Source organism: Carlito syrichta, unplaced genomic scaffold (assembly GCF_000164805.1).
Source record: "Carlito syrichta isolate Samal-C Ts95f unplaced genomic scaffold, Tarsius_syrichta-2.0.1 Scaffold305662, whole genome shotgun sequence".
Classification (NCBI taxonomy): Eukaryota; Metazoa; Chordata; class Mammalia; order Primates; family Tarsiidae; genus Carlito; species Carlito syrichta.
The window spans coordinates 89613-114097 of record NW_007249758.1 but is presented as its reverse complement, the minus strand read 5'-3'; the positions used below and the strand labels follow the sequence as shown (position 1 = coordinate 114097).

Here is a 24485-nt window from a genome sequence, read left to right as displayed (position 1 = left end):
GAGCACGGGTCGCCTTTCGCCGAACTCGCAACGTTTCTTTAAAAGGCGTGTGGACCCGCGTTGTGGAAGCAAACGCTGGTGTCGACGTTGTAAGTGTCCTCCTGAATCCGCAAGGAAGGGACCCGGGCTTCTACCCTCACCCCGGCTGGAGACCTGTGGGCTGTGTCTTGATTGGAAACTGAATGTTGCTGAGTTGAAAGAAACTGCTCTTGGGTTTTGTCCTTTCCCTTCGGGGAAATGTGGCTTGCTACGTTTACCGTGCTTGGATTTTGAAAGCGAACAGAAATATGTCTGCTTTTCTTTTCTTACAAATGTGTTTATATTTGTTCCTCCAGAGACTTGAAGGATGGCCTCCTCGGATCTGGAACAGTTATGCTCTCATATTAATGAAAAGATTGGCAATATTAAGAAAACTCTGTCATTAAGACACTGCGGTAAGCAAAACAGATTCCAAAGACTTTGTATATACAAACTGCATTTTGATTATTGTTCCATTTGAATGATCTCTTGTGCCTTGTTAAGTGAATGTATCTTAAGAAGATAATTTTACATTTTGAACAGTGATTTTTAAAACATTGCAGCCTCGATATTTCAAATATTGCAGAGGATACTATGTAAGTGATAGTGTACGATGAACTGGATATTCACTGACTGTTTTTTACTTACATTTTTCTGAGACACATAGGCCAAAGTAAGATTTGAAGGTCATGTAGCACCATGATTCTGGAGCTAAGTGGAGGTACGGTCATGAGTTGCTTAATGACAGAGACATATTCTGAGAAATGCGTTGTTTGGCAGTTTTGTCCATGTGAACATCACATCATGGAGTGCACACACCTACATACCTGTATAGCGTGTGTATAACCTGTCGCTGTTAGCCTACAGACCTGTACAGCGTGTTACTGTACTGAATACTGTAGGCAACTGTGGCACAACAGTAAATATTTGTGTATCTAAACATAAAAGGGTTCAGTAAAAATTGGTATAAAAGATGAAACATAGTACACCTGTCAGCCATTTACCATGAATGGCCTGGAGGTTGCTCTGGGTGAGTCAGTGAGTACTGAGTAGGCTACACTAAATTTATTTTTAAATTTTTCTTTCTTCAGTAATAAATTAACCTTAGCTTAGTGTAACTTTTACTTGATTAACTTTTTTGTTTTGTTTAAGTTTGCAATTCTTGTAATAACAGCTTAAAACACAGACACATTTTACAGCTGTACAAAAATATTTTCTTTCTTTATATCTTTATTCTGTAAGATTTTTTCTATTTAATTTTTTCCTTTTTAAGCTTTTTTGTTAAATACACAAACACACACATAAACCCCCTATCTTCCACTTCTGCATCTTATCCCACTTGAATTTCTTCAGGGGCAGTAACTCCCATAATAATGGTTTCCTATGGTAATAATGCTTTCTTTGGAATACCTTCTGAAAGACTTCCCTGAGAGTGTTTTTCTTTTTTTATAAGTAGAAGTATGCTCTAAAATAATGTCGAAAATACAGAATAGTAAATACACAAACCAGGAATATAGTCATTTATTACCATTGTTAAGTATTATGTACTGCACATAATTGTATATGCTGTACTTTTATATTACAGGCAGTGTAGTAAGTTTGTTTACCAGCGTTACCACAAACACATGATTTATGCATTGTGCTACAACATTACTGATAGGAATTTTTCAGTTCCATTATAATCTTACAGAGCCATAACGTGGTCTATCACCCAAATAGTATGCAATGCATCACTGTAGTAAAAGACAAGTAGAAAGATTCATAGAAGTAGAATAAGTTCATAACCTGTCTTACAGTCTGCTTTGGAGGATGCTTATCCATCTGTATCATTGGGAAACAACTAATTGAAAATGAAATAAATATTTCAAGTATCTGTAAAGTTGGAGATTGTGGTCTTTGAAAATATTTTGATATACTGAAAAAGGTTGATGCAATGAAAGTTCAGAGAAGCAGATGATTTTTGTCAAGACTAAAATATTGTTTAAAAAAATGATATGTTCCTCAGTGTTATCTGGAAGAAGTAAAGATTTGTTGATGGACAGAATTCCATATGCTAGGGAGGTTGTGTTGAATGCTTACTGTAGTTTGCATTATGAATTGAGAGTTTAAAAAAATTTCAAATATGAACTTGTAATGTTGGAGTGCCCTTTCAAATTATACCTGTTCTTCTGTGGACTTCGATATTCTCAGTCCTTTACTGAGAACTCTTAATAAAGAAGCCTTATCCATTTTATAGTTTATGGTTCACATATTCTGTGGACATTTAAAACTGGGGGACTATGGGTTCATCTTAGCAAGCCCCCTCATTTCACATATAAAGAAACAGAGACTCTTAGAAGTCAAGTGTGGGCCAACAGTTTCTGTGTCTTGATTCCCATTCTAGTACTCTTTCTACTTCTTTGCCATGCTTTTTGAAATAATCTATAAAGGACTTCTGGATTTTTAATAATTACTCTTGTTTAGATTCTCTGAGGTCATGATTTCTCTTGGATAAACAGATATAATTTGGAGGTCTATAAAACTATCAAACCTTGAATTCAAATGACCCCACCAAACATGAGACCTGACTAAAGCAGTCAGACCTATTAGATTCCTATACACATTCCTATAATTTGTATGTGGGCAGAATAATTTGTCTGTTGGTTCATAGCCTATTTAATAAAGCCTAATATTTTGTTTGTCATTTTGGCTTCTGTAACTTAATTAGATTACTGCTACCAAAAGTAGTGAATTGATTATATTACTAAAAATTAGTAAACAAGTCTCTAAAATTTAGGTGACTAAAAGTTGAGGTACCGGTGTAGAGGGAGGAAGTACTGTATTCAGCTAATTATCTAACACTCTCAGTTATTCTCAGTAGAGACTCCAGTACTCTTGACAACTTACTAATTTGTTTTAGTTGTTACGAGCTGAGTGCCAAATGCTATTAGCATTGCTCTGTTAGATAGAATAATATACTGCTTCTCGTTATGATGATGAATAGTAGTTAGCGTTTACTGAGTGTTTTACTAGGTCCCAGGCACAGTGCTAAGCCCATCTTTTATATACTTTCACTTCTCTTTGCAGTGACCTTGTGAGGTATCAGGCCTGGAGCTTGTTGTCATTTTTTTCCTTCTGCCTTCATAGTCTACACATATGACCAAAGTGTGCTTTTGCATATGTTTATGTAAAAGATATATATATATATATCTCATTATTTGTTTGCTGGAAATACAGATGGAAAGATTTAATTATGAGGATGTTTTTTCTTTTATGCTTTTCATCTGCTTTAAAAAACTTTTTAAAAATACCTTTTTTATTTCTAGGGAAGAAGGGACTCTGATTTTTCCATTCTCAAATCTATGAAGCTAGAGAAGGTGCTAGGAGGTAGGGCTGGGAGTATGAGAATATGCTACTTTGTGTCTTGTGTTTGTTTCTGCCAGGCATCCCAGGGGGGTTACTGCACTGCAAAGAGAAGTGAAAGTACATGCCTGTGACTTTTTATGTTACTTTTTCTACTTTAGCTTTTTGGATAATGTGGATAGTATTAATATGTACCCCAAACCTGAATGATTCCCAAACCTATGTTACATATTCCCAAAGAGAACTCTGCTCAACCTCACCTCCACCTGTTGCACACACACACCTGCAGGCCAGCCCCAAACGAGCTTATTTCTCAGGCCAGTGATGAGAATTTTTCAGGTTTGTACTTGCACTGAAGTGGGGGTTCTGGCCTCATTTGAGGTTCTCTCCTAGTATTTCGTATTTTGAAGTCCCAAAGCCTTGGCTCTTATCCTCATTAAATAAAATATATTCATTTGTTGAAAACCTCTCCAGTATTCCTCTGTACCCCCCAGATTAGGGCTGCTGCAGCATCAATTCCCACATACTGCCTGGTTTGTGGTTACCTCTTCCTACTGACATCCTTGGAAATTCATTCATCTTATTCTCATGAAAACTCAGCTATGTGTGTAGAAGGATATTTATTTTATCTAGCATTTTTAGATATTTTATTACAGTGGAGGAATTTGTCAACAAAATACTGAGGGGACACTTTGTCCTTGTCTCTCCCCTCCTTGTCTTCCATACTACTTAGAATTGAGGTCTAAAGATTATCCATGGAGTCAAGTCCTAAGGGCTGAAGCAGTAGTCTTTTTGCCACCCTCAGTGTCTCAGGTACAGCTATTTGTTCCATGAGTTTACATGGAACTTGTGCATTACTGCTTTTCTATACACTTTGTTTTCTATTTTATCTTTGTTTATAACAGGCCAAGAACCTACCTTGAAGACTGTATTAAATAATATAGGTGATGAGATTATTGTAGTAAATGAACTTCTAAATAAATTGGAATTGGAAATTCATTATCAAGAACAAACCAACAATTCACTCAAGGTAATGCTTTTCTAATGAAAAAATAGCAAAAAGGCAATAAATACAAACTCCCTAATCACCAGGTAATTCTTAAGGATTTTTTGTTTGTAATGTTCTTAGCTTTATCAATTGCTAATAGTATGAAGTGACATTTGTGTTTTATTTTCCTAGTATAAAGAGTTCAGAGCTCCACAGCTGTTGAACTCAGGCCAATGAAATTGAACTTTACTAAAAAGAGCAGTTCTCTAAGTAAGTCTTGGTGGATTTAATTTGAACAAATGATGACCTGGTAGAGTGGTGTGTAAAGAACACTGGCCTTGGATAAGTAGATGTGGATCCTCACCTTGGCTCCCCTTGGCGCTTGCTCTCTGCCGCTCTGAGAACGCCATTTCTTCTTGAGACCTCAGGATCCTCATTTGAAAAGTAATGGGTCACCCTAGACTATTTTTTAATACAATGTAATATAAGTATTCCCAAGTAAAAGAAAGCTTGAACCTCATCGCATGCACGTTTTATTGATATGCCTTCTAATTGACTTCAGCTAACAAAAGTGCTTATGAGCTTCCTGATGGGAAAATACTCACTCTGTATCACAATTGCTTCTCGTTGTTGTTAAAGCCACTGAAATGTTCGGTGATATTGAACAAGGGTCTCTATAATCCCCTTCAGCATTATAATCCTTAAGGCCCATAAAGGTTTTTCAACTGTAGGAATGGGCACGATTGTGTCTATCCTACTGTCAGTCAAAATGAAATTAGTATCCATGAACATCATTCGACTTTTCAAAAAAAGATGTCAAATAAATTCAAAACAGAAACTAATATTGATATTTCAATTCTAACCTGCCCAATAATTCCCAGGGTTAGATGTGGGCCTAGAGAATGTTCACCTCAAAACTGAAAGCTATTTGGAATTTCTGTGTACATTATCATTGGGAGCCAGATGACGGGAACCCAGAGGTGCAGAATATTTTCCTTATTAAAATTTTATGAGTTCATAGCCTCAAATTCTAGTGAAAGTTACAAAAAAGCTCAGTTATGATCAAGTAGAAATTTTCATTAAGCTGGGGTATATGAATGTCATCAGTGGAAGTCATTCTAAGCAGCATCCCATGCTTGACATCCGGGCATCTATTATCATGTTTGTGCTGTTAATATGGGTAGCACTGAGGAACATTTGCTAGGTCAACGAAAAATATAAGTCTTTCATATATTTCTTAGTTGCCTTCCAAGATTCAAGTATTTGGGAAAGATTTAACTTTAACCCTGCCTTGCATTTGTAATGTGATTATAGCGATGATTCTCTGAAAAAATCTAGTAGAGAAAAATATAATATCACCATCCAAAAACAGCTCTAGAAACCAAAGGGCTTCTTTTTTATGTTGCTGTATTCAGTGCTTTTTCACTTCATGCTGCTTTCTCAACACTCACAGTCACTGTGGTTAAGCTCACAGTCTTTTCTATTCTTTAAAGTGACTTAAAACACACACAGGAAGACAAAGACTTATTTGTGAGCATTTTTTAATTTTAGGAACTCTGTGACTCTCTTGAAGAAGATTACAAAGATGTGGAACATCTCAAAGAAAACATCCCTTCTCATTTACCTCAAATAACAGAAACCCAGAGCTTGTAAGTGTATTATAACTATTCTTGCTATCTGGATTTATAAATTCATGAAGACAAATTCTTCAAAGCTTTTTGTTTCTTCATGTACTTGCAACTTTGTCAGTGATTATCCTGTTTTTGTCACTTACATTGGAAGCAGTATTTTTCCTTATGTTCACCAGTTTTCTTTTCCTGCCTTCTATGAGAACCCCTCTTTCCCAAGGACGTGTCGCTCTAGCCCCCTTTTCCCCTCATTAGAGCAGTTTGTCAGTCTCAGCTTCATAGACATTTTAGGCTGGATAATTCTTTGTTGTGAAAATAGGACATTAAGTAGCATTCTTGTTCTCTGCCCACTAGATACCAATAGCATTCCTCATTCCCCACCCAGTTGTAACAATGAAAAATGTCTCCAGACATTGCCAAATGCCCTCTGGAGGCAAAATGTCCCTTGACCCTTGAGAACCACTGCCTTGGTAAAGATAAGCTTAGTGAACTATCTTAAAAATCGCCAGAGGAACAGTAAATTTGGCTCTTTTTCCTCCCTCAGACTTCCATACTATCTCTGTCTGCCTGTTCTCTTACAGTGTACGTTTGTGCTTTGCCTTTCTCCCAGAGGCCCCAACACCTGCCTTTTGGCTGTCATTACTACCTCACTTATGGAATTGATTGCTCAAAGGTCATAAAGAGGTAAAAAATCCCTCTTCAGTCCTCATTCTACTTGTCAGATTTCACTTGGTTTTGCCACCATTTTGTCTTTGAAATTCTGTTTTCTATGCTGCCACTGTGCTTTCATAGTTGTTATCCACATCTCTGACTGGACTGCCTCCTTGTCCTCTGCCTACCTTTAAGTTACAGGTATTTCCTGAAGCTACTTTACTCTTGCTGACCTAACCCCACCATTAACACTCTCAAGTGTCCAACTCTAGCCTTGACATGTCATCTAGTTCTGGTGATTTGATGGCCTGCTATAAATCTGATGAGTGAGCCCTTTTTCTTCTCAAACTTTGTATCTATAAGACTTGGCGGTCTTCTTACTTACCCATCCAACCTGTTGCTCTCATCCTCCCATCCCCTAGGCAAGGACTTGGCATCTTGATCCTCTTTCACTGTCCTTAGCCATCACCTGTCATTGGGCATCCAGCAAGAATATAGTCAGGAAAATAGAAGGAATTTTCTTCTTCTAAGTTCTCTATGGCCTAGCTTCAATTCTCAGGGTAAGTCAAAGCAGAACCTTTATATAGATTGAAATGAGTATTTCTGGCTGATATAATATAGCAGGACATGAAGGAGAGAAGTCAGGTCCTTCCTTAGCACACGGTTAAGACAAGCAAGTTACAAGTACAATTCAGCATGATAGATTCTCATGTCAAAGATGACATGAAGATTGTGGTACCACAGCATTTGGGCATGTATATCTTGACAGCCTGTAACATGGCTGTCTCCTGAGTCATACTGCCTCAGTCAGGCCTGGTTGCCCTCTGTGTCTGATGCTCAGATGTCATCTGGGATCTCACTTCCTGTCTTTCTGGGGATTCCCTTTGCTTGCTTCTGTGTTGAATCTGTTTCCTATATGTGGTGTGTTCTTTCTTGGAGCAGTTAAGCCACTATGGCTTGTTCCTTCTCTGGCGATTAAGCAAACTAAAAGCTACAGTGTGTTTCTAGACCCCATTTGCTAGTAGGGCAGGAGCTATGTAAGTAGATTTCTCACCCACTAAAAATTGGGCAGACTCAATCTAAGGGTTATTCGTGCTCATTGCTGGCAACTAAAATGAGTCTGTAATAGGCAGGGACTGACAAAAGCCATCAATGGATGAATTAGAATAAATAGAACTCTTTAACATAGCTAATTTTTCCAGGTCCAGAACTGGGAAAGAAAAGCTGTTTAGGAGTTAAGTTCAACTTTACACATATGGACTTTGAGGGACAACTGATTAAATATGTAGCATATGTCCTACATATACCATGTTTTGGATATGTAAATAGATATAGTAGTATTGCTGAAGATCTGGGGACTTAATTTTTAACAATCCCTTCACTACATAGATTTTCATGTACAGGGATAGAAAGAAAATGTGGCAACAACATTATTATAACAGAGTGAATTGTATTTAATTAATGATTTTCAGTTGGGAAAATTTTCAGTGTGCTGCATAATTCTGATAACTACCTGTGTGTATGTACATCTCTATTCTATAGTGATAAGGGATCAAATCTTGTCCCTGAAGAACCAGCCAAAGTTGAGGAACCAGCACCCACAAAGAAGCCCTCAAAAGAACAAAGAAGTATTAAAGAAATGCCATTTATAACTTGTGATGAATTTAATGGTATTCCTGCGTAAGTATTTAAGATACATTTTATTGTTCAGTCCATACTAACCAACATAAATGATTGTTTAAATCATAAAACTTGATTATTTTAATTGTAATATGCTGTGTTCAGATGTTGATCTTTTTGAAATCCTAGCCTCAAGCAATCTTGCCTCAGCCTCCCAAAGTGCTGGGATTACTAGTATGAGCTACCATGCCTGCCCACGACCTTTTCTAAAATAATTTTATATTGTACTATGAAAATGCAAGACATTTTTTGAATTTTTTTTTTTTAGTTGTAAAATCTTTTTGTTTGTTTGTTTTAGTCAGAGTATCACTCTGCTGCCCAGGCTGGAGTGCAGTGACACATTCATGGCCACTGCAGCCTCCACCTGCTGGGCTTAAGTGATCCTTCTGCCTTAGTCTTCCAAGTAGCTGGAACTACAGGCATGTGCCACCATGCCCAGCTAATTTTTTGATTTATTGTAGAGATGAGGTCTTGCCAAGTTGCCCAGACTGGTCCAAACCCTTGGGCTCAGGCAGTCCTCTCACCTCAGCCTACCAAAGTGCTGAGATTATAGCTGTGAGTCACTGTACTTGGCTATAAAATCTCTTTTCATAGAGCGATCTAGAGATTTATCAGTTTTCTCTCCAGGATCTTTTTGTGATAAAGATTTATCAATTAAATTTTTTTATTTTTATTTATTTATTTATTTATTTACATTTTTATTTTTTGAGTTGGAGTCTCACTCTGTCGCTCAGACTGGAGTGCAGTGGCTGCTCCCAGCTACCGCAGCCTCAACCTGCTGGGCTGCGGCAATCCTTCCGCCTCAGCCTTCCAAGTAGCTAGAACTACAGGCGTGTGCTACCACACCTGGCTCATTTTTGATTTATTGTAGAGATGAGGTCTTGCCAAGTTGCCTAGGTCTTGAACCTGCGAACTCAGGCAATCCACTCACCTTAGCCTCCCAAAGGCATGGGATTACAGGCTGAGCCGCTGAGCCTGGCTTAATTTTATTTATTTATGTTTATTTTTTTTGTGTTGGAGTCTTACTCCATTGCCCAGGCTAGAGTGCTGTGGCATGCTCATGGCCACCCCAGCATCGACCTGCTGGGCTCAGGCAATCCTTCTGCCTCAGCCTTCCAAGTAGTTGAAACTACAGGCACGCAATTCCATGCCCTACTAATTTTTGATTTATTGTAGAGATATATTGCCCGGGCTGGTCTCGAGTCTGCGGACTCAGGCAATCCTCTCACCTTGGCCTCCCAAAGTTCTGGGAATACAGGCTTGAGACACCATGCCCAGCCTACCAATTACATTTTAGAAGTACCTTCGGTTTTGCTGTAATTTTAAGAGTATTGAGTGTGTTGTATAGATTTGAGAATTAGAATGAAGAGTGTCGTGTGGGTTTGGTTTACATTTGTTCCTAGCAGCATACACTTTTGGGTCCCTGAGGAGAATAAAGAATGAACAAGACAAAATGCCTCCCATAGAGGGAGGTCTCCTTGGCTTTTTTATTTTTTTTATTTCTCCATTATGACAGTCTACCATTTAATCCTTTGCTTTTTACAGATGGCAATAATGGGAAGCCAATCATGGAAATCTTTGTTTTTATTTTTTTTAATTTTTTACTTTTTTATTTTAAAGTGTGGAGTACAATTCAGGGTTAGGTATGCAAACATTGATTATGCAGGTACCCTTGTTGATGAGGTGTGTTCCTCCCTCCCCTAGCAGTTTCCCTCAACTGTCAATTTCACCCACCCTCCCCTGGCAGTTTCCCACTAATGCCATTCCCTTTCTTATAGTATTATGATAATTGTTCAAGAGCCACTTATATTGGGAGGCTGAGGTGAGTGGATTGCCTGAGCCCACGGGTTCGAGACCCACCTGGGCAGGCGAGACCTCATCTCTACAATAAATCAAAAAATTAGCTGGGCGTGGTAGTGTGCACCTGTATTTCTGACTACTCGGAAGGCTGAGGCAGAAGGATCGCTGAAGCCCAGCAGGTCGAGGCTGCGGTGGCCGAGAGCAGCCACTGCACTCCAGTCTGGGCAACAGAGTGAGACTCCAACTCAAAAAAAAAAAAAAAGAGCCACTTATGAGTGAGAACATATAGTACTCTGTTCTTTCTTTCTGTGATAGATCACTGAGTATGACAGATTCTAAATCAATCCAAGTTACTGCAAAGTCTACATGTTTGTCCTACTTTATGGCTGTATAATATTCCATTGTGTATATGTACCATATGTACCACATATTTTTTATCCAGTCCAGCTTTGATGGTCAGCGTGGTTGGTTCCATATTTTTGCTATTGTGAATAGAGCTGCAACAAATATGCGTGTACAGGCATCTTTATTGAAGAATGACTTGATATCCTCTGGGTATATTCCCAATAGGGGGATTGCTGGATCATATGGAAGGTCAAGTTCTAGTTCTTTCAGAAATTACCACACTGTCTTCCAAAGAGGCTGCACTAGCTTGCACTTCCACCAGCAGTGTAGAAGTGTTCCTTTTTCTCTGCATCCCCGCCAGCATCTGTTGTTTATTAATGATGATCATTCTTACTGGGGTAAGTGGTGTTTCAATGTGGTTTTGATTTGCATTTCTCTGGTGATGAGTGAGGCTGAGCACTTTTTCATCTGATGACTGCCCGTATGTCTTCTTTTGAGAAGTGTTTATTCATGTCTTTTGCCCACTTTTTAATGGGACTGTTTGTTTTTTTCCTTTTGGTGCAATTAAGTTCTTTGTCGATCCTAGATGTTAGGGCTTTGTCAGATATACAGTTGGCAAATATTTTTTTCTCATTCTATGGGCTGTTTCTCCACTCTCTTGATGGTTTCTTTTGCTTTGCAGAAGCTCATCAGTTTGATGAGGTCCCATCTGTCTATCTTATTTCTTATGGTATGGTCACTTAGGGTTCTGACCAGGAATTGGTTGCTAGTTCCAATTTCCATAAGGGTCTTTCTTGCGTTGTCTACGATTCTTATAGTTTGATGTATTACGTTTAGGTCTTTGATCCATTTAGAGTTAATTTTTGTCAGTATTGATAGGTAGGGGGTCCTGTTTCAATCTTCTGCATGTGATCAGCCAGATTTCCCAGCACTATGTACTGAATAGGTTCTCCTCTTCCCAGTGGTTGTTGTTGGAGGCTTTGTCAAAGATGAGTTAGTTGAGGAATTGAGGCTTTGCATCCAGAATCTCCCTGAGACTTTCCTGTTCCTTTGGTCTTTATGCCTATTCTTGTACCAATACCAGACTGCTTTGATTACTTAGCCTTATAGTAAAGTTTGAAGTCTGGAGGTGTGATATCTCCAGCTTTGTTTCTTTTGCTGAGGACTGTTTTGGCTATTCGTGGTTGTTGATGTTTCCATCTGAATTTCTGTATTGTCATTTCCAAGTCTGAGAAGAATGATGTTCGTAAATTTAATGGGTATTGCATTGAATCTGTAGATTGCCTTTGGTAGGGTGGACATCTTAACAATGTTGATTCTTCCTTCCATGAGCATGGGATATTTTTCCATTTGTTTGTGTCTTATTGGATTTCTTTGAGCAGCATTTTATAGTTCTCATTGCAAAGGTCTTTCAATTCTCTTGTTAGGAAGATGCTGAGGTATTCCTTTTTTGTGTGTGTGTAGCTGTTGTGAATGCGATTGTGCTTTTTATTTTGTTCTCTGCCTGCTTGTTGTTGGTGTATAGAAATGCAACTGTCTTTTGTACATTTATTTGAAACCCTGAGACTTTGCCAAAGTTCTTTATCAGTGCAAGCAGGTTTTTGACAGATTCTTTTGGATTTTCGAGGAATAGAATCATATCGTCAGCAAAGAGGAATAACTTGACTTCCTCTTTTTCTATTTGGATACCCCTGATTTCCTTCTCTTGTCTAATTGCCTGAGTTAGGACTTCCAACACAATATTGAACACGAGGGGTGAGAGGGGGCACCCTTGTCTTATTCCAGTTTCCAGGGAAAATTTTTCCATTCTCTGTTCATTTAGCAGTATGTTAACTGTGTGTTTATCTTAGATGGCACTTACTATTTTGAGGTATGTTCCTTCTATACCTAGGTGTTTGATGGTTTTTATTATGAAGTGCTACTGGATTTTATTAAAAGCTTTTTCTGTTCTAATGATATAATGGTGTGATTCTTGTTTTTATATCTGTTGACATATTTAATTACATTTATGGCCTTGTGAATGTTGAACCAGCCCTGCATCCTGGGGATGAAGCCTACTTGGTCATGGTGGATGATTTTTGAGATGTGTGTTTGGATCTGATTCGCTAGAATCTTGTTGAGGATTTTTGCATCTACATTCTTAAGGAATATTGATCAGTAGTTCTCTTTTTTGTGAATCTTTACCTGGTTTGGGTATCAGTGTGATGTTAGCTTTGTAAAATGATTAGGGTGAATTCCATCTTCTCAATTGCCTGGAATACCTTCGGTAGGAGAGATATCAACTCCTCCTTGTACGTTTTGTAGAATTCTGCTGGAAAGCCATCCAGGGCAGGGCTTTTTTTGTTTGGTAGGTTTCTTATGACAGAGTCAATTTCCTGGACTGTTATTGTTCTATTAAGTGTCTCAATGTCTTCTTGTTTCAATTTGGGGAGGTTGTGTGATGTCAGAAATTCTCCATTTCATTTAGGTTATGAAGTTTGTTTCCATATAGGTGTACATAGGAATCTCTGGTAATCTTTTGTGTTTCTTCAGGGTCAGCTGTTCTTTGATCTTTTGTATTTCTGATTGTGTTTATTTGGGCTTTTTCTCTCTTTTTCTTGGTCATTCTGGCTAGGGGGTCCATCAATCTTGTTAATTCTTTCAAAGCACCAGCTTTTTGTTTTGTTGGTGTTTTTATGATATTTTTGTCTGCTGTGTCCCATATTTGGGCTCTTATTTTGGTAATCTGGATTCTTCTGCTAAAGTTAGGGTTTTGGTCATCTTCTCTTTCCACCTCCCTTAGGTGATTTGTTAGGCTCTCATTTTGTATTCTTTGCATTTTCTTGACGTGTGCTCATAGAGATATAAATTTCTCTCTAAGAACTGTTTTCATGGCATCCCAGAGGTTTTGGTAAGATGTCTCTTCATTTTCATTTGTTTTCAGGGATCTTTTAATTTCTGTTTTGATTTCAGTGTTGACTCAATAGTTGTTCAGCATCATGCTGTGTGGTGTTCATGTGTTTGTGGGCTTTTGGGAAATTTTGTTGGCGGTGACATTTATTTTATTCCACTGTGATCTGAGAAGGTGCATGACAATATTTTAACCTTATGGAATTTGTTTATATTTGTTTTGTGGCTAAGGATATTTTCAATCTTAGAGTACATTCCAGGTGGTGATGAGTAGAATGCACATTCTGTGGTTGTTGGGTGGAATAATCTGTAAGGATCTATTAAGTCCATTTGGTTGAGTGTCAACTTTAGGTTCTGTATCTACTTGTTGATTTTTTGTCTCGATGATCGATCTAGGGCTGTTAGTGGGGTATTAAAGTCCTCTGCTTCAATCCTTTTAAATTCAATATCTTTTTTTAGTTTACTTAGTAGTTGTTTTATAAATGCTGGTGCTCTTGTGTTGGGTGCATATATGTTTTGGATATGTATTTCTTGTTGATGGGTTCAGCCTTTTATCATTATGTAATCTCCTTTTGTATCTTTTTAAATTTTTGATAGCTTAGAGGTTGTTTTGTCTGATATTAAGATTGTGACTCCTACCATGTTTTGTGATCCATTTGCCTGGAAACTCGTTTTCCATGCTTTAACTTTGAGTCTGTGTGTGTCTCTTGTGGTGAGATGAGTCTCCTGGATGCAACAAATAATTAGGTCATGGTTTCTTATCCAGTTTGCCATTCTGTGTCTTTTCAGTGGTGTATTTAGTCCATTCACATTTATGCTATTTATTGAAATGTGATTTTTTTTTTTTTATCAATATGAAATGTGATTTTTTTTTATCCCTGTCATGAGGTTCTTATATAGTTTTTTCTTTCTTTGCTTGTTTTCTTTTGGCTTTAGGGTTGATGTTATGTGTATGTTTTCAAGTTTGTTGTAGTGGTGTATTCTCTGTTGATTCTGTGCTCTGCTGTTCTCTTGATCATTCTTTTTTTTTCTTCTATGCTTAATACCTTTTTAAGTGTCTCCTGTAGAGCTGGTTTGGAAGCTGCATAATCTCTTAGGGATTAGATGTCTGGGAAGGATTTTAATTCTCCATCACTGATGAAGCTGAGCTTGGTTGTGTAGGCAATTCTTGGTTGAAACTGTTTAACTTTGAGGACTTTGAATGTTGGACTCCAGTCCCTTCTTGTTCACAGTTTTTCTGCCGATAGGTCTGCTGCTGTTCTGATTGGTTTTCCCCAGTAGGTAGTCTGACTTTTCTCTCTTGCTGCCTTTAAGATTTTTTCTTTTGTGCCTACTTTGTGTATGAGCATCACTATGTGTCTAGGGGTTGGTCTTGTCATTTGGCTTCTTGTGGGGGTTCTCTGTTTCTCTTGTGTTTGACTGGTCACATCTCTGGTGAGATGGGGAAAGTTTTCTTGGAATACCGCCTGGAATACTTGCTCCAAGTTTTTCTCCATTTCTCTTTCTTCTAGGATACCGATCATGCATAGATTCAGACTCTTAATATAATTGCACATCTCTTGTAGGCTTTGTTCTTTCTTTCTGAGTCTTCTTTCTGTGTTTTTTACAGATCAGGTTAATTCCATGTTATGAAATCTCATCTTCAAGTTATGAGATTCTTCAGCTAGATTAATTTTGCTTCCCATGCTGTCATCTTGTTATATATTTTCTGGATGAAATTTTTTTTTGCCAAAATCTCTGTTACAAGGTCTTTCAGTGTCACATCTTGTCTTTCTTGAGTCTTATTAACTCTATTCCCTAATCCCTGGCGTATTCTGGGGCCAGTCCTTTGTGACTTCCATTGTTTCGGCTCCAAGGTCTGATTTTGCAGGAGTTTTCTCTTTGTTACACTTGAAATTACCTGTAGTCTTCCTTTGTTTTTCCTCATTTGTGACTGATCTCTTGTTTTTCTCTTTAGTTCTGTTATTTGGTGTCAGTGGGAGAGGATTTCCCTTCTGGTGTTTGCTCAGCCCTCTGTTCTTCCCTGATCCAGTCTCTGGATTTGTTCTATTTTGAAATAGGACTGTGGGTGGGAAGCTTCGCGGTCTCTTGTAGTTTTGAAAGTCAAATAAGGTAGGGGATGAGGCACTAGGATTCAGAAACTACTTGCAAATTACAGTGTTTACTGATTGTGGTATGTGTTCCCTGAGACCCAATCCCCACCATCACTCTATATGACACAATGCAGTTGGTACATGTGTGCATCCTATGAGTCCGAGATACAGTGACAGCAATGTAGAGTACAGAAAAAAATAGAATGGAATAAGATGCACAAGAACTTTTTAAAAAACCCACACAGAACAATGAAAGAATATGCAAAAACAATTGGACACACACACAGGGACATACACACACACACCCCAAAACAAGTTGGAATAACAACAAAGTAAATCAAGACAAACAGCAACAAAATCCAAGAAAATTAAACACACACACACATAGCACAAAGTGAATGGAGAAGAAAAGCAGAAAGACAAGTAAAAAAAAAGAAAAGAAGAAAAGAAAAAGGAATTCAGATTGAACCCTCACGCATATATTGACACATACCTTAAACTAAAAAAATAAAAATAAACAAAAGTGCAAAAACAAGTCAACAACAGCAACAAAATTGAAAGATGAACACACTCAGTCATTCACATACACACAAACAGAAAACAAACTGAAGAAAGTAATAGAACTACACTAAGGGTCTGCAAAGGCATAAAGAATAATAGAGTCTCAGAAAAGGGAGGATTGGAAGGCAGGTAAACATGAAAAATTACCTATTGAGTACTATGTTTACTCATGGGGGTGATGGATACACTTAAAGTCCAGACTTTTTCACCACTATACGAAACACTCATGTAACCAAAAGCCATTTGTGCCCTGAAGCTATTGAAATAAATATTTTTTTGAAAGAAAGAGAATGCTTTCATGAAGAGTCATTGGAAGGCCATTAGAATTGTCATGGTATTCATTTTTCACTAAGGGATTATTTAATGAAAGAAACAAAGACGATCAGGAGGAAAAAAATGTATTCCAAGCACAGGATTTTTAATTAATTAATTTACTTTTAAAATTGGAGTTTCACTCTGTCACCTAGGCTGGAGTACAGTGGCACAATTATAGCTCACTGCAACCTCCACCACCTGGGGTTGGACAACTTTCCACCTCAGTCTCACAAGTAGCTGGTATTACCGGCGTGTGCCACCATGCCCAGCTAGTTTATTTTATTTTATTTTTTTGATTATGTTGCCCAGACTTGTCTCAAATTTCTGCCCTCAAGTGATCTCCCTGCCTTGGCTTTCCAAAGTGCTGAGATTACAGGCATGAGCCACCACATCCAGTCTTATTTCTTTTAAAAACCTGATACTAAGGGAAGAATTCTAAAAGGTGAAAGATTTATTCAATCTGGAGAGAAACTGGGGCATAAGGGTGGATGGAATTAAAGAGAAAAGCATTGGCAGCAATGGGAGGCAGATATGGAGGATATCAAGGTAAAAGCTGAAAATATTTGAAGGAATTCATGAGTGCATTATGGGGAACTGTGGTATCAAGGGTTTGCAGAAATGGTTAGAAACAGGGCGTCAAAAATGAATCTAGAAAAGGGAGGAATAATGAAAATGAATATTTTTATGAAAATATGAGCATTTCCTTTTAAATAAATCTCTATATTATTGTATATTAAAGAAGTTTTGATTAGAAAAATGCCACTTTGGCAGCCAAAAAGTTAAAATACCTAGGAATATATTTAACCAAGGAGATGAAAGATCTTTACAAGGAGAACTACAAAACTCTGATGAAAGAAATTACAGAGGACACAAACATATGGAGAAACATCCTATTCTCATGGATTGGAAGAATCAACATTATTGAAATGACCTTATTACCCAGAGTAACCTACAGATTCAGTGGAATCCCTATTAAACTACTAATGACATTTTTCACAGAATTAGAAAAAAAATTCTAAAATTAATGTGGAACCAAAAAAGAACCAGAATAGCCAAAGCAATCCTAAGCAAAAGGAAAAAAGCTGGAGGTATTCCATTACCTGATTCCAAATTATGCTATAAGACTATAGTAACCAAAACAGCATGGTACAGGTACAAGAGCAGCCACATGAACCAATGGAACAGAACAGAGAATCCAGAAATAAACCCAAATGTTTAAAACCAACTGATCTTTGACAAAGCAGACAAACATACACTGGGGAAAGGACACCCTGTTCAACAAATGGTGCTGGGAAAATTGGATAGCTACATTTAAAAAATGAAACTTGATCCCTATCTCTCCCCATATTACCAAAATTCACTCAAGAAGTATTAAAGACTTAAATGTTAGACCTGAAACCATAAAAATCCTGAAATAATCCCTAGGGAAAACTCATCCGGTCCTCAGCCTAGGCAAAGTATGTATGGCTAAAATCCCAAAAGCAAATGAAACAAAAATAAATAAGTGGGAGGGACTTAATCTAAAAAGCTGCTGCACAGCAAAATACATAATCAACAGAGTAAATAGGCAACCTATACAATGGGAGAAGATATTCACAAACTATGCATCTGACAAAGGACTAAAATGCAGAATCCACAAAAGTCAAAGAAAACGCAAGAAAGAAAAAACAAAAAATCCCATTAAAGAATGAAAGAAATTAGAGGACACAAACGTATGGAGAAACATCCTATTCTCATCCTGTTGAGATGTCTGACATGAACAGACATCTCTCAAAAGAAGATATACAAATGGTCAATAAACATGAAAAAATGTTCAGTATCACAAATAATCAGGGAAAAGCAAATTAAAACCACAATGAGATACCACCTATACCAGTCAGGATGGCCATTATTAAAAAACCAAAAAACAAATGCTGGCATGGATGTGGAGAAAAATTAACACTTATATACTGTTGGAGGGAGGGTAAATTAGTGCAACCTCTATGGAAAGTAATATGAAGATTATGCAAAGAATTGAAAGTAGGCTGGGCATGGTGACTCATTCCTGTAATTCCAGCACTTTAGGAGGGAGAGGTGAGAGGATTGCCTGAGCTCAGGGGTTTGAGACCAACCTGGCAACTTGGCAAGACCTCATCTCTACAATTGGTACATAAATAAAATTAGCTGGGCATGGTGACACACGCTGCATGCTATTTGGAAGGCTGATGTGGAGGGATCACCTGGGCCCATCAGGTCGAGACTGGTGGCCATGAGTGTACCGCTGTGCTCGTCTGGGTGACAGAGTGAGACTCCAACTTAAAAAAAAAAATAAAAAAAAACTAAAAGTAGATCTACCATTTGATCCAGCAACCCCACTACTAGGTATCTGCCCTAAGGAATAGAGGTCTTTATATAAAAAATACACCTGCACCCATATGTTCATTGTAGCACAATTCACAATTGCAAAGACTTGGAATCTACCTAATTGCCCATCAACCATTCAGTGGGTAATAAAAATGTGGCACATGTATGCCATGGAATACTACATAGCCACAAAAAGAATTAATTGATGTCCTTTGCAGCAACATGGATAGAACTGAAGATCATCATCCTATTTAAACTGACTCAGAAACAGAAAACCAAACACAAGTTCTCAATTATATGTGGGAGCTAAGAGGTCACAAAGGTGGAAATAATAGACACTGGGGACACCAATAAGTGGGGAGGAGAGAGGGTGGGTAGAGTTCAGAAACGACCTACAGGGCACAGTGCACACTATTCAGGGAATGGGTCGCCTGAGACCCAATCCCCACTACTGCAAAATATGTTCATGTGATGATCACATGTGTACCCTCTGAATCTAAGATTTTAAAAAAGTAAAATAAAATTTTAAAAATTGAAAAAAAAATTGTTTTAATGTGACTAGTGTGATATGAAACGTGGTAGTTGGAAAATAAACACTGGATTTTAAAGCCAGTTTAAATAAAGACTTTTAAGTATCTTAATTATTAGTTACACTGATTACATGTTGAAATGATAATAATTTGGATGTATTGCCTTAAAGTATTTTGAAATGAAAAAAAAGTTGCCACTTGGAACAGAAGCAAAGGAAAGAGCTTAATGTAGTGAACTCACAATTGGTTGAGAAAAATTGAAACAAATTATTAAGTTTTGTTTTTGGTGTGTTCAGAATATTCAAAATTGTGTCTCCTATTTTTATATTCTGAGATTCCATAGTGACTGGAAGGGTGGCCAAGAGAGAGATTCAGGTTGAAGAGTAGAATTTAGAGTGAAAGAAACAGTGCTCTAAGGGAATCTGAGATAGGCAACAACAAAGAACATGATACCCATTGGTTTTCTTCTGTCCTGGCAGCTTAAATTCAGATTCCTCTCATTCCTTTGCATCCCCTGGCCCATCTTATCTTCTTAATTATCATTGTCATCTTTTTTATCATGGTCTTTGTCATCCTTCATTTTCTTTCTTTTCTTCTTTTGTTCCTTTCTTTCTCTGAATAGATTTTTGTTTTTGTTTTTGAGTTGGACTCTCACTCCATCACCCAGGCTGGAGTGCAGCAGCACACTCATGGTCACTCCAGTGTCAAACTGCTGGGTTCTGGTCATCCTTCTGCCTCAGCCTTCCAAATAGCTGGAACTATAAGCACACACTACCATGCCAGGCTAATTTTTCATTTATTGTAGAGGTGAGGTCTTGTCAAGTTTCCTGGGCTGGTCTTGAACCCGCAGGCTCAGGCAATCCACTTGTCTTGGCCTCCCAAAGTGCTGGGATTACAGACTAAGCCACCGAGCCCAGCCAGGTAATAATTTTTATAATAGCATTAGAGTGCTACAAGTTGAATAGCTTCTTTTATTTTCTTCTGTCTATCTATCATTCCTCTATGTCTATTATCTATCTATTTGAGTCGAGATCTCATTCTGTCACCCAAACTGGATTACAGTGTGATCATGGCTCACCACCTTGACCTCCTAGATTTAGTAAATCCTTCAGCCTTCCAAGTAACTGGGGCTACAGGCACATGTCATAATACCCAGCAAATTTTATTTTTTATTTTTGTAGAAATAGTTCTCACTATGTTGCCTAGGCTGTTCTCAAACTCCTGGGCTCAAGCAATCCTCACCTCAGTCTCCCAAAGTGCTGGGATTACAGGCATGAGCCACCATGCTTTAATTTTTCTTTCCTTTGTTCACAAATGTTTTTAAATATTCAAATAATCATTTATCTTATGGTTAATCAGTCCATTTGAATCAGAATTTAGAGTTTATTTTAAATTGTAATATTAATTCTCCATAGGTGCAGAGTAGAGATTGATGTACCCAAATATAATTAGAAAAGATATACACTAATATGTACTTTGTTTAATTTTCAGCTGTTGAGATAGCTCTGATTTAGTTGGAGGCTGATACGAAATTCTTTTCAGTATACTATAGCTTTGCTACTGTACAAAGTCATCATACTTATGTTTTTCAAAGAAAGTAATTTTATTTTATTTATTTATCTATTTATTTATTTTTTGAGTTGGAGTCTCACTCTGTCGCTCAGACTGGAGTGCAGTGGCCACTCCTGGCCACCGCAGCCTCGGGTTGCTGGGCTCCGGCGATCCTTCTGCCTCAGCCTTCCAAGTAGCCGGAATTACAGGCATGCGCTACCATGCCTGGCTGATTTTTTGATTTATTGTAGAGATGAGGTCTCGCTGCCCAGGCGAGTCTTGAACCCGCGGGCTCAGGCAATCCACTCACCGCAGCCTCCCAAAGTCGCGGGATTACAGGCTGAGCCACCAAGCCTGGCTTAAAGAACGTAATTTTATATGATGATCCTTTAAAAAAAAAAAACATAGGAAAAGATTTTTTAAAAACCCATATATCTTTTTTTTACAGATACATGAAATCCCGCTTAACCTATTATCAAGTTAATGATGTTATTAAAGAAATCAACAAGGCAGTGATAAGTAAATATAAGATCCTCCACCAATCAAAAAAATCTATGAATTCTGTAACCAGAAATCTCTATCACAGATTTATTGATGAAGAAACAAAGGATACCAAAGGTAAAATTCTAGCATATGTATGTGTGTATGTGAACTGTTTAGAGTATAACTAAATCATGGGAAACAAAGCTAATTTTAGAACATTATAAATTTAGAATATTTGTTTGTCACCAACCAGGGGCGATTTTTTTTTTTTGCCAGGAGATATTTTGCCTTGTGTGGAGACATTTTTGGTTGTTACGACTCAGGTGGGAGGTGCTCCTGGCATCAAGTAGGTGGAGGCCAATGGTGCTGCTAAACAGTCTCCAGGGAACGCTTTGTAGTGCCAAGTCTGAGAAACACAGCTTTAGAGTCTTGTGGAACTATACCCAGTCTTTTAAAAAGTGGAATAGCAATGATAACAAGTAATTCTGCTTCTGTAGCACTTACTGTGTACCAGATAGTATGCTAAAATAGTGTTTTTGTCCTTACAACATCTCTATCACATAGGTGTTGTTATTTCCCTCGTTTTGCAGACTAGGCAAAGAAAACTTAACGCTCATGGAGTGTTATTTCCATTATTTGCACAAGGGTATCCAGTTTAATGACAGTTCCACTGTGGGTTTTATTCTATTAACTACTACATTATATTGCCTTTTGAAAAGTGAATTGTTTGAGATACCAACAGATAGCTAGTGACCTAATAAGCAGGGCTACAATTCTGAATTGTAAATATCATGCAACTTCTGTTGATAGGATAATTACTTTAACAAGAATACCAGTTCTTGCTTTTATTGGGTAATGACAGTAAAAATGATTAATAGCTTTTATGTTAACAATTTAACACATTAAAGACTCGTCTTGAAAATTGACTTCAAGCCGAGCTCAGTGGCTCAGCCTGTAATCCCAGCGCTTTGGGAGGTTGAGGTGTGTAGATTGCCTGAGCCTGCGGGTTCAAGACCTGCCTGGGCAACTTGGCAAGACCTCATCTCTACAATAAGTCAAAAATTAGCCAGGTGTGGTAGCGCACACCTGTAGTTCCAGCTACTTGGAAGGCTGAGGCGGAAAGATCACCAGAGCACAGCAGGTCGAGGCTGCACTCAAAAAGAAATGAAAATTGGCCTCATAAGGGTTAGCACTAATACTCTTATTTTCAGGTCATTATTTTATAGTGGAAGCTGACATAAAGGAATTCACAACTTTGAGAGTTGACAAGAAGTTTCACATGTTACTGAATATTTTACGACATTGCCGGAGGCTGTCGGAGGTCCGAGGGGGAGGACTTACTCGTTATGTTATAACCTGAGACCCTTGTGAGTTTTCGAACAAAAAACAGTAGGTTCTAGAGGCTATTCCTAGAATTTTCTTATATATACTTTCTTAGCTTTTTCATTTTCCATTCTTGTTTCTTATAAAAATAAAACTTTTTAGATAAAGCCTATGTATTTTCAAGGTTTGCTGTCAGCAAATATTCAACCACCTGGCCTATAAGCCCCATGTAACAGGCACATAAAGGAACTAAAAAGTGTTTATGTTTAGTTTTTGTGTTTAATGGACAATGCCACAGACCCCAATAAGATGAGTATAGATGTGATATTGGAAGAAAAAGTCCTAGAAGATAAGGTCAGGATACCCAAGCCCTTTGGAATTAAAGGTCACTAGTGTCTAAGTTCCATCAATGGCATTTTAGTCTACAAGTAAACTTTCTAAAAGTTTGATTTAGAGGGAGCTTATCCATCTGATTATTGTGTTTTCCCATAGGTCCTTAGGGAGCAGCTTACTTGGAATTTATTTAATGTACACCAGTCTGTAAACTCTAACTTGTAATGACCGTGTAATAAAAGTATATTGAGATGATGTAATATAATGAGAAATGTATGTTTGATTTTTATCTCTTGTACTCTGTTCAGAATTTCTAAAACTTTTGATTTTCTAAGGGATAGGGCTGCATCTTATTCTAATATATGGTGTTTGACTCCAGTTCCTGACACAGAACTCCTAAATTCCTTCAAATTTCCTGGTAATAAGAACATTTTTTGTTACATTGAGGTGACTCTTAATGGGCTCCTGGATAGCTTCAAGATAGGGGTTGGTCACAAAGACCAGACCATGAATGGAAGATTCAGATATTCTTCACCCCTCACCTCCAGACAGGAGAGAAGGGCTGGATTTTGAGTTAATAATCCCTCATGCATTTGTGATCAATTCATAAAAACATCTAAACTATAGAGTGTGAAGAGCTTACAGGTTGGCAAACACACTTATGTACCCAGAGTGATGCATCCCAGCTGTGCCAGGACAGAAACTTGGGACCCTTCCAGACCTTACTCTGTATATTTACTCTTCTATTGGGTGCTCATCTGTAGCCTTTGTGATATTCTTGAGGACTAAACATAGACCTTTTTCTTTACCTTGCCGGATTCCTAACTAAGGAACTTGGGAGATGGGCTTTTCATTAACTGTCCCTGTGTAAAATAGTTTCCTTTCCAACTTGACTGTGGCATAACATCACATAACAAATAAAGAAGGAAAATTAAAGTGCTTTATGACCCTGTAAAGCTGTCTTTTGGAGTCTCCCAGTCCCTTTAAGATATTTACCTGTTCTCTCTGAAGTCTGTGATCCATGAAGCTTCATCTACATACCAAGACACTTGACTCCATTATCATTCCTCAAGCTACACATTTCCTTTATTGCTTTCAAAATTCCTTAAATGACTCTAGCTAACTAATTGCCAATCATGAAGTCTTTGAATCCATCTGTAGCCTGCAAACCCCCACTTGAAGACATTTCACCTCAAGCTGAACCAATGTCAATTTCACATGTATTGATTTATGTTTTCTGGTAACTTCTGTCCTAAATGTACATAACCAAGCTACAATTCAACCAATATGGACATACATTCGCAGGACCTCCTAGGGGTGTTGAGATAGAAAAAACAAAACAAAACAGGAATTAAGCAGGAAAGTTGACCTCAAGGGTCTTATCTTAAGTAAGCAACTGCTTGCCATCTCTGCTTCTATAAATACACTAAGTATGCAGCTATATGCCATCTCTGCTTCTGTAAATGCACTATAAGTAAGCAGCTATACGCCATTTTCCTTAACTACAATATCTGTTTCTGTAGACACGCTTTATTACACCTCATATGGAAATATCCATAAAAATGTCTGCTTCAATGCTTGTTGTAGAAGTAACTGTTCTCAGTCCTAAATT

The 24485-nt window shown here is 37.8% G+C and overlaps 1 protein-coding gene across 2 annotated transcripts; it reads left to right on the top strand.

The window, feature by feature from the left end:
- Positions 1-331: 331 nt before the first annotated feature.
- On the top strand, positions 332-22680 carry SKA1 (spindle and kinetochore associated complex subunit 1). Of its 2 annotated transcripts, XM_008062195.2 has the most exons (6): positions 332-434; positions 4266-4390; positions 5900-5997; positions 8170-8307; positions 21183-21352; positions 22429-22680. In XM_008062195.2, the coding sequence occupies exons 1-6, from the start codon at positions 347-349 to the stop codon at positions 22575-22577; spliced, it is 768 nt and encodes a 255-aa protein (XP_008060386.1). In that variant the 5' UTR covers positions 332-346; the 3' UTR covers positions 22578-22680. The 2 variants fall into 2 exon arrangements, with proteins under 2 accessions (XP_008060386.1, XP_021570224.1); XM_021714549.1 differs by lacking the exon at positions 8170-8307 and having other exon boundaries at positions 22429-22577.
- The last annotated feature ends 1805 nt before the right edge of the window (positions 22681-24485 follow it).

Excerpts from the sequence above, each read along its gene's own strand:
- SKA1 (XM_008062195.2), top strand. The coding sequence starts at position 347 with ATGGCCTCCTCGGATCTGGAACAGTTATGCTCTCATATTAATGAAAAG. Across the intron at positions 4,391-5,899 it reads AAACCAACAATTCACTCAAG|GAACTCTGTGACTCTCTTGA; the intron begins GTAATGCTTTTC and ends TTTTAATTTTAG. Across the intron at positions 5,998-8,169 it reads ATAACAGAAACCCAGAGCTT|TGATAAGGGATCAAATCTTG; the intron begins GTAAGTGTATTA and ends TCTATTCTATAG.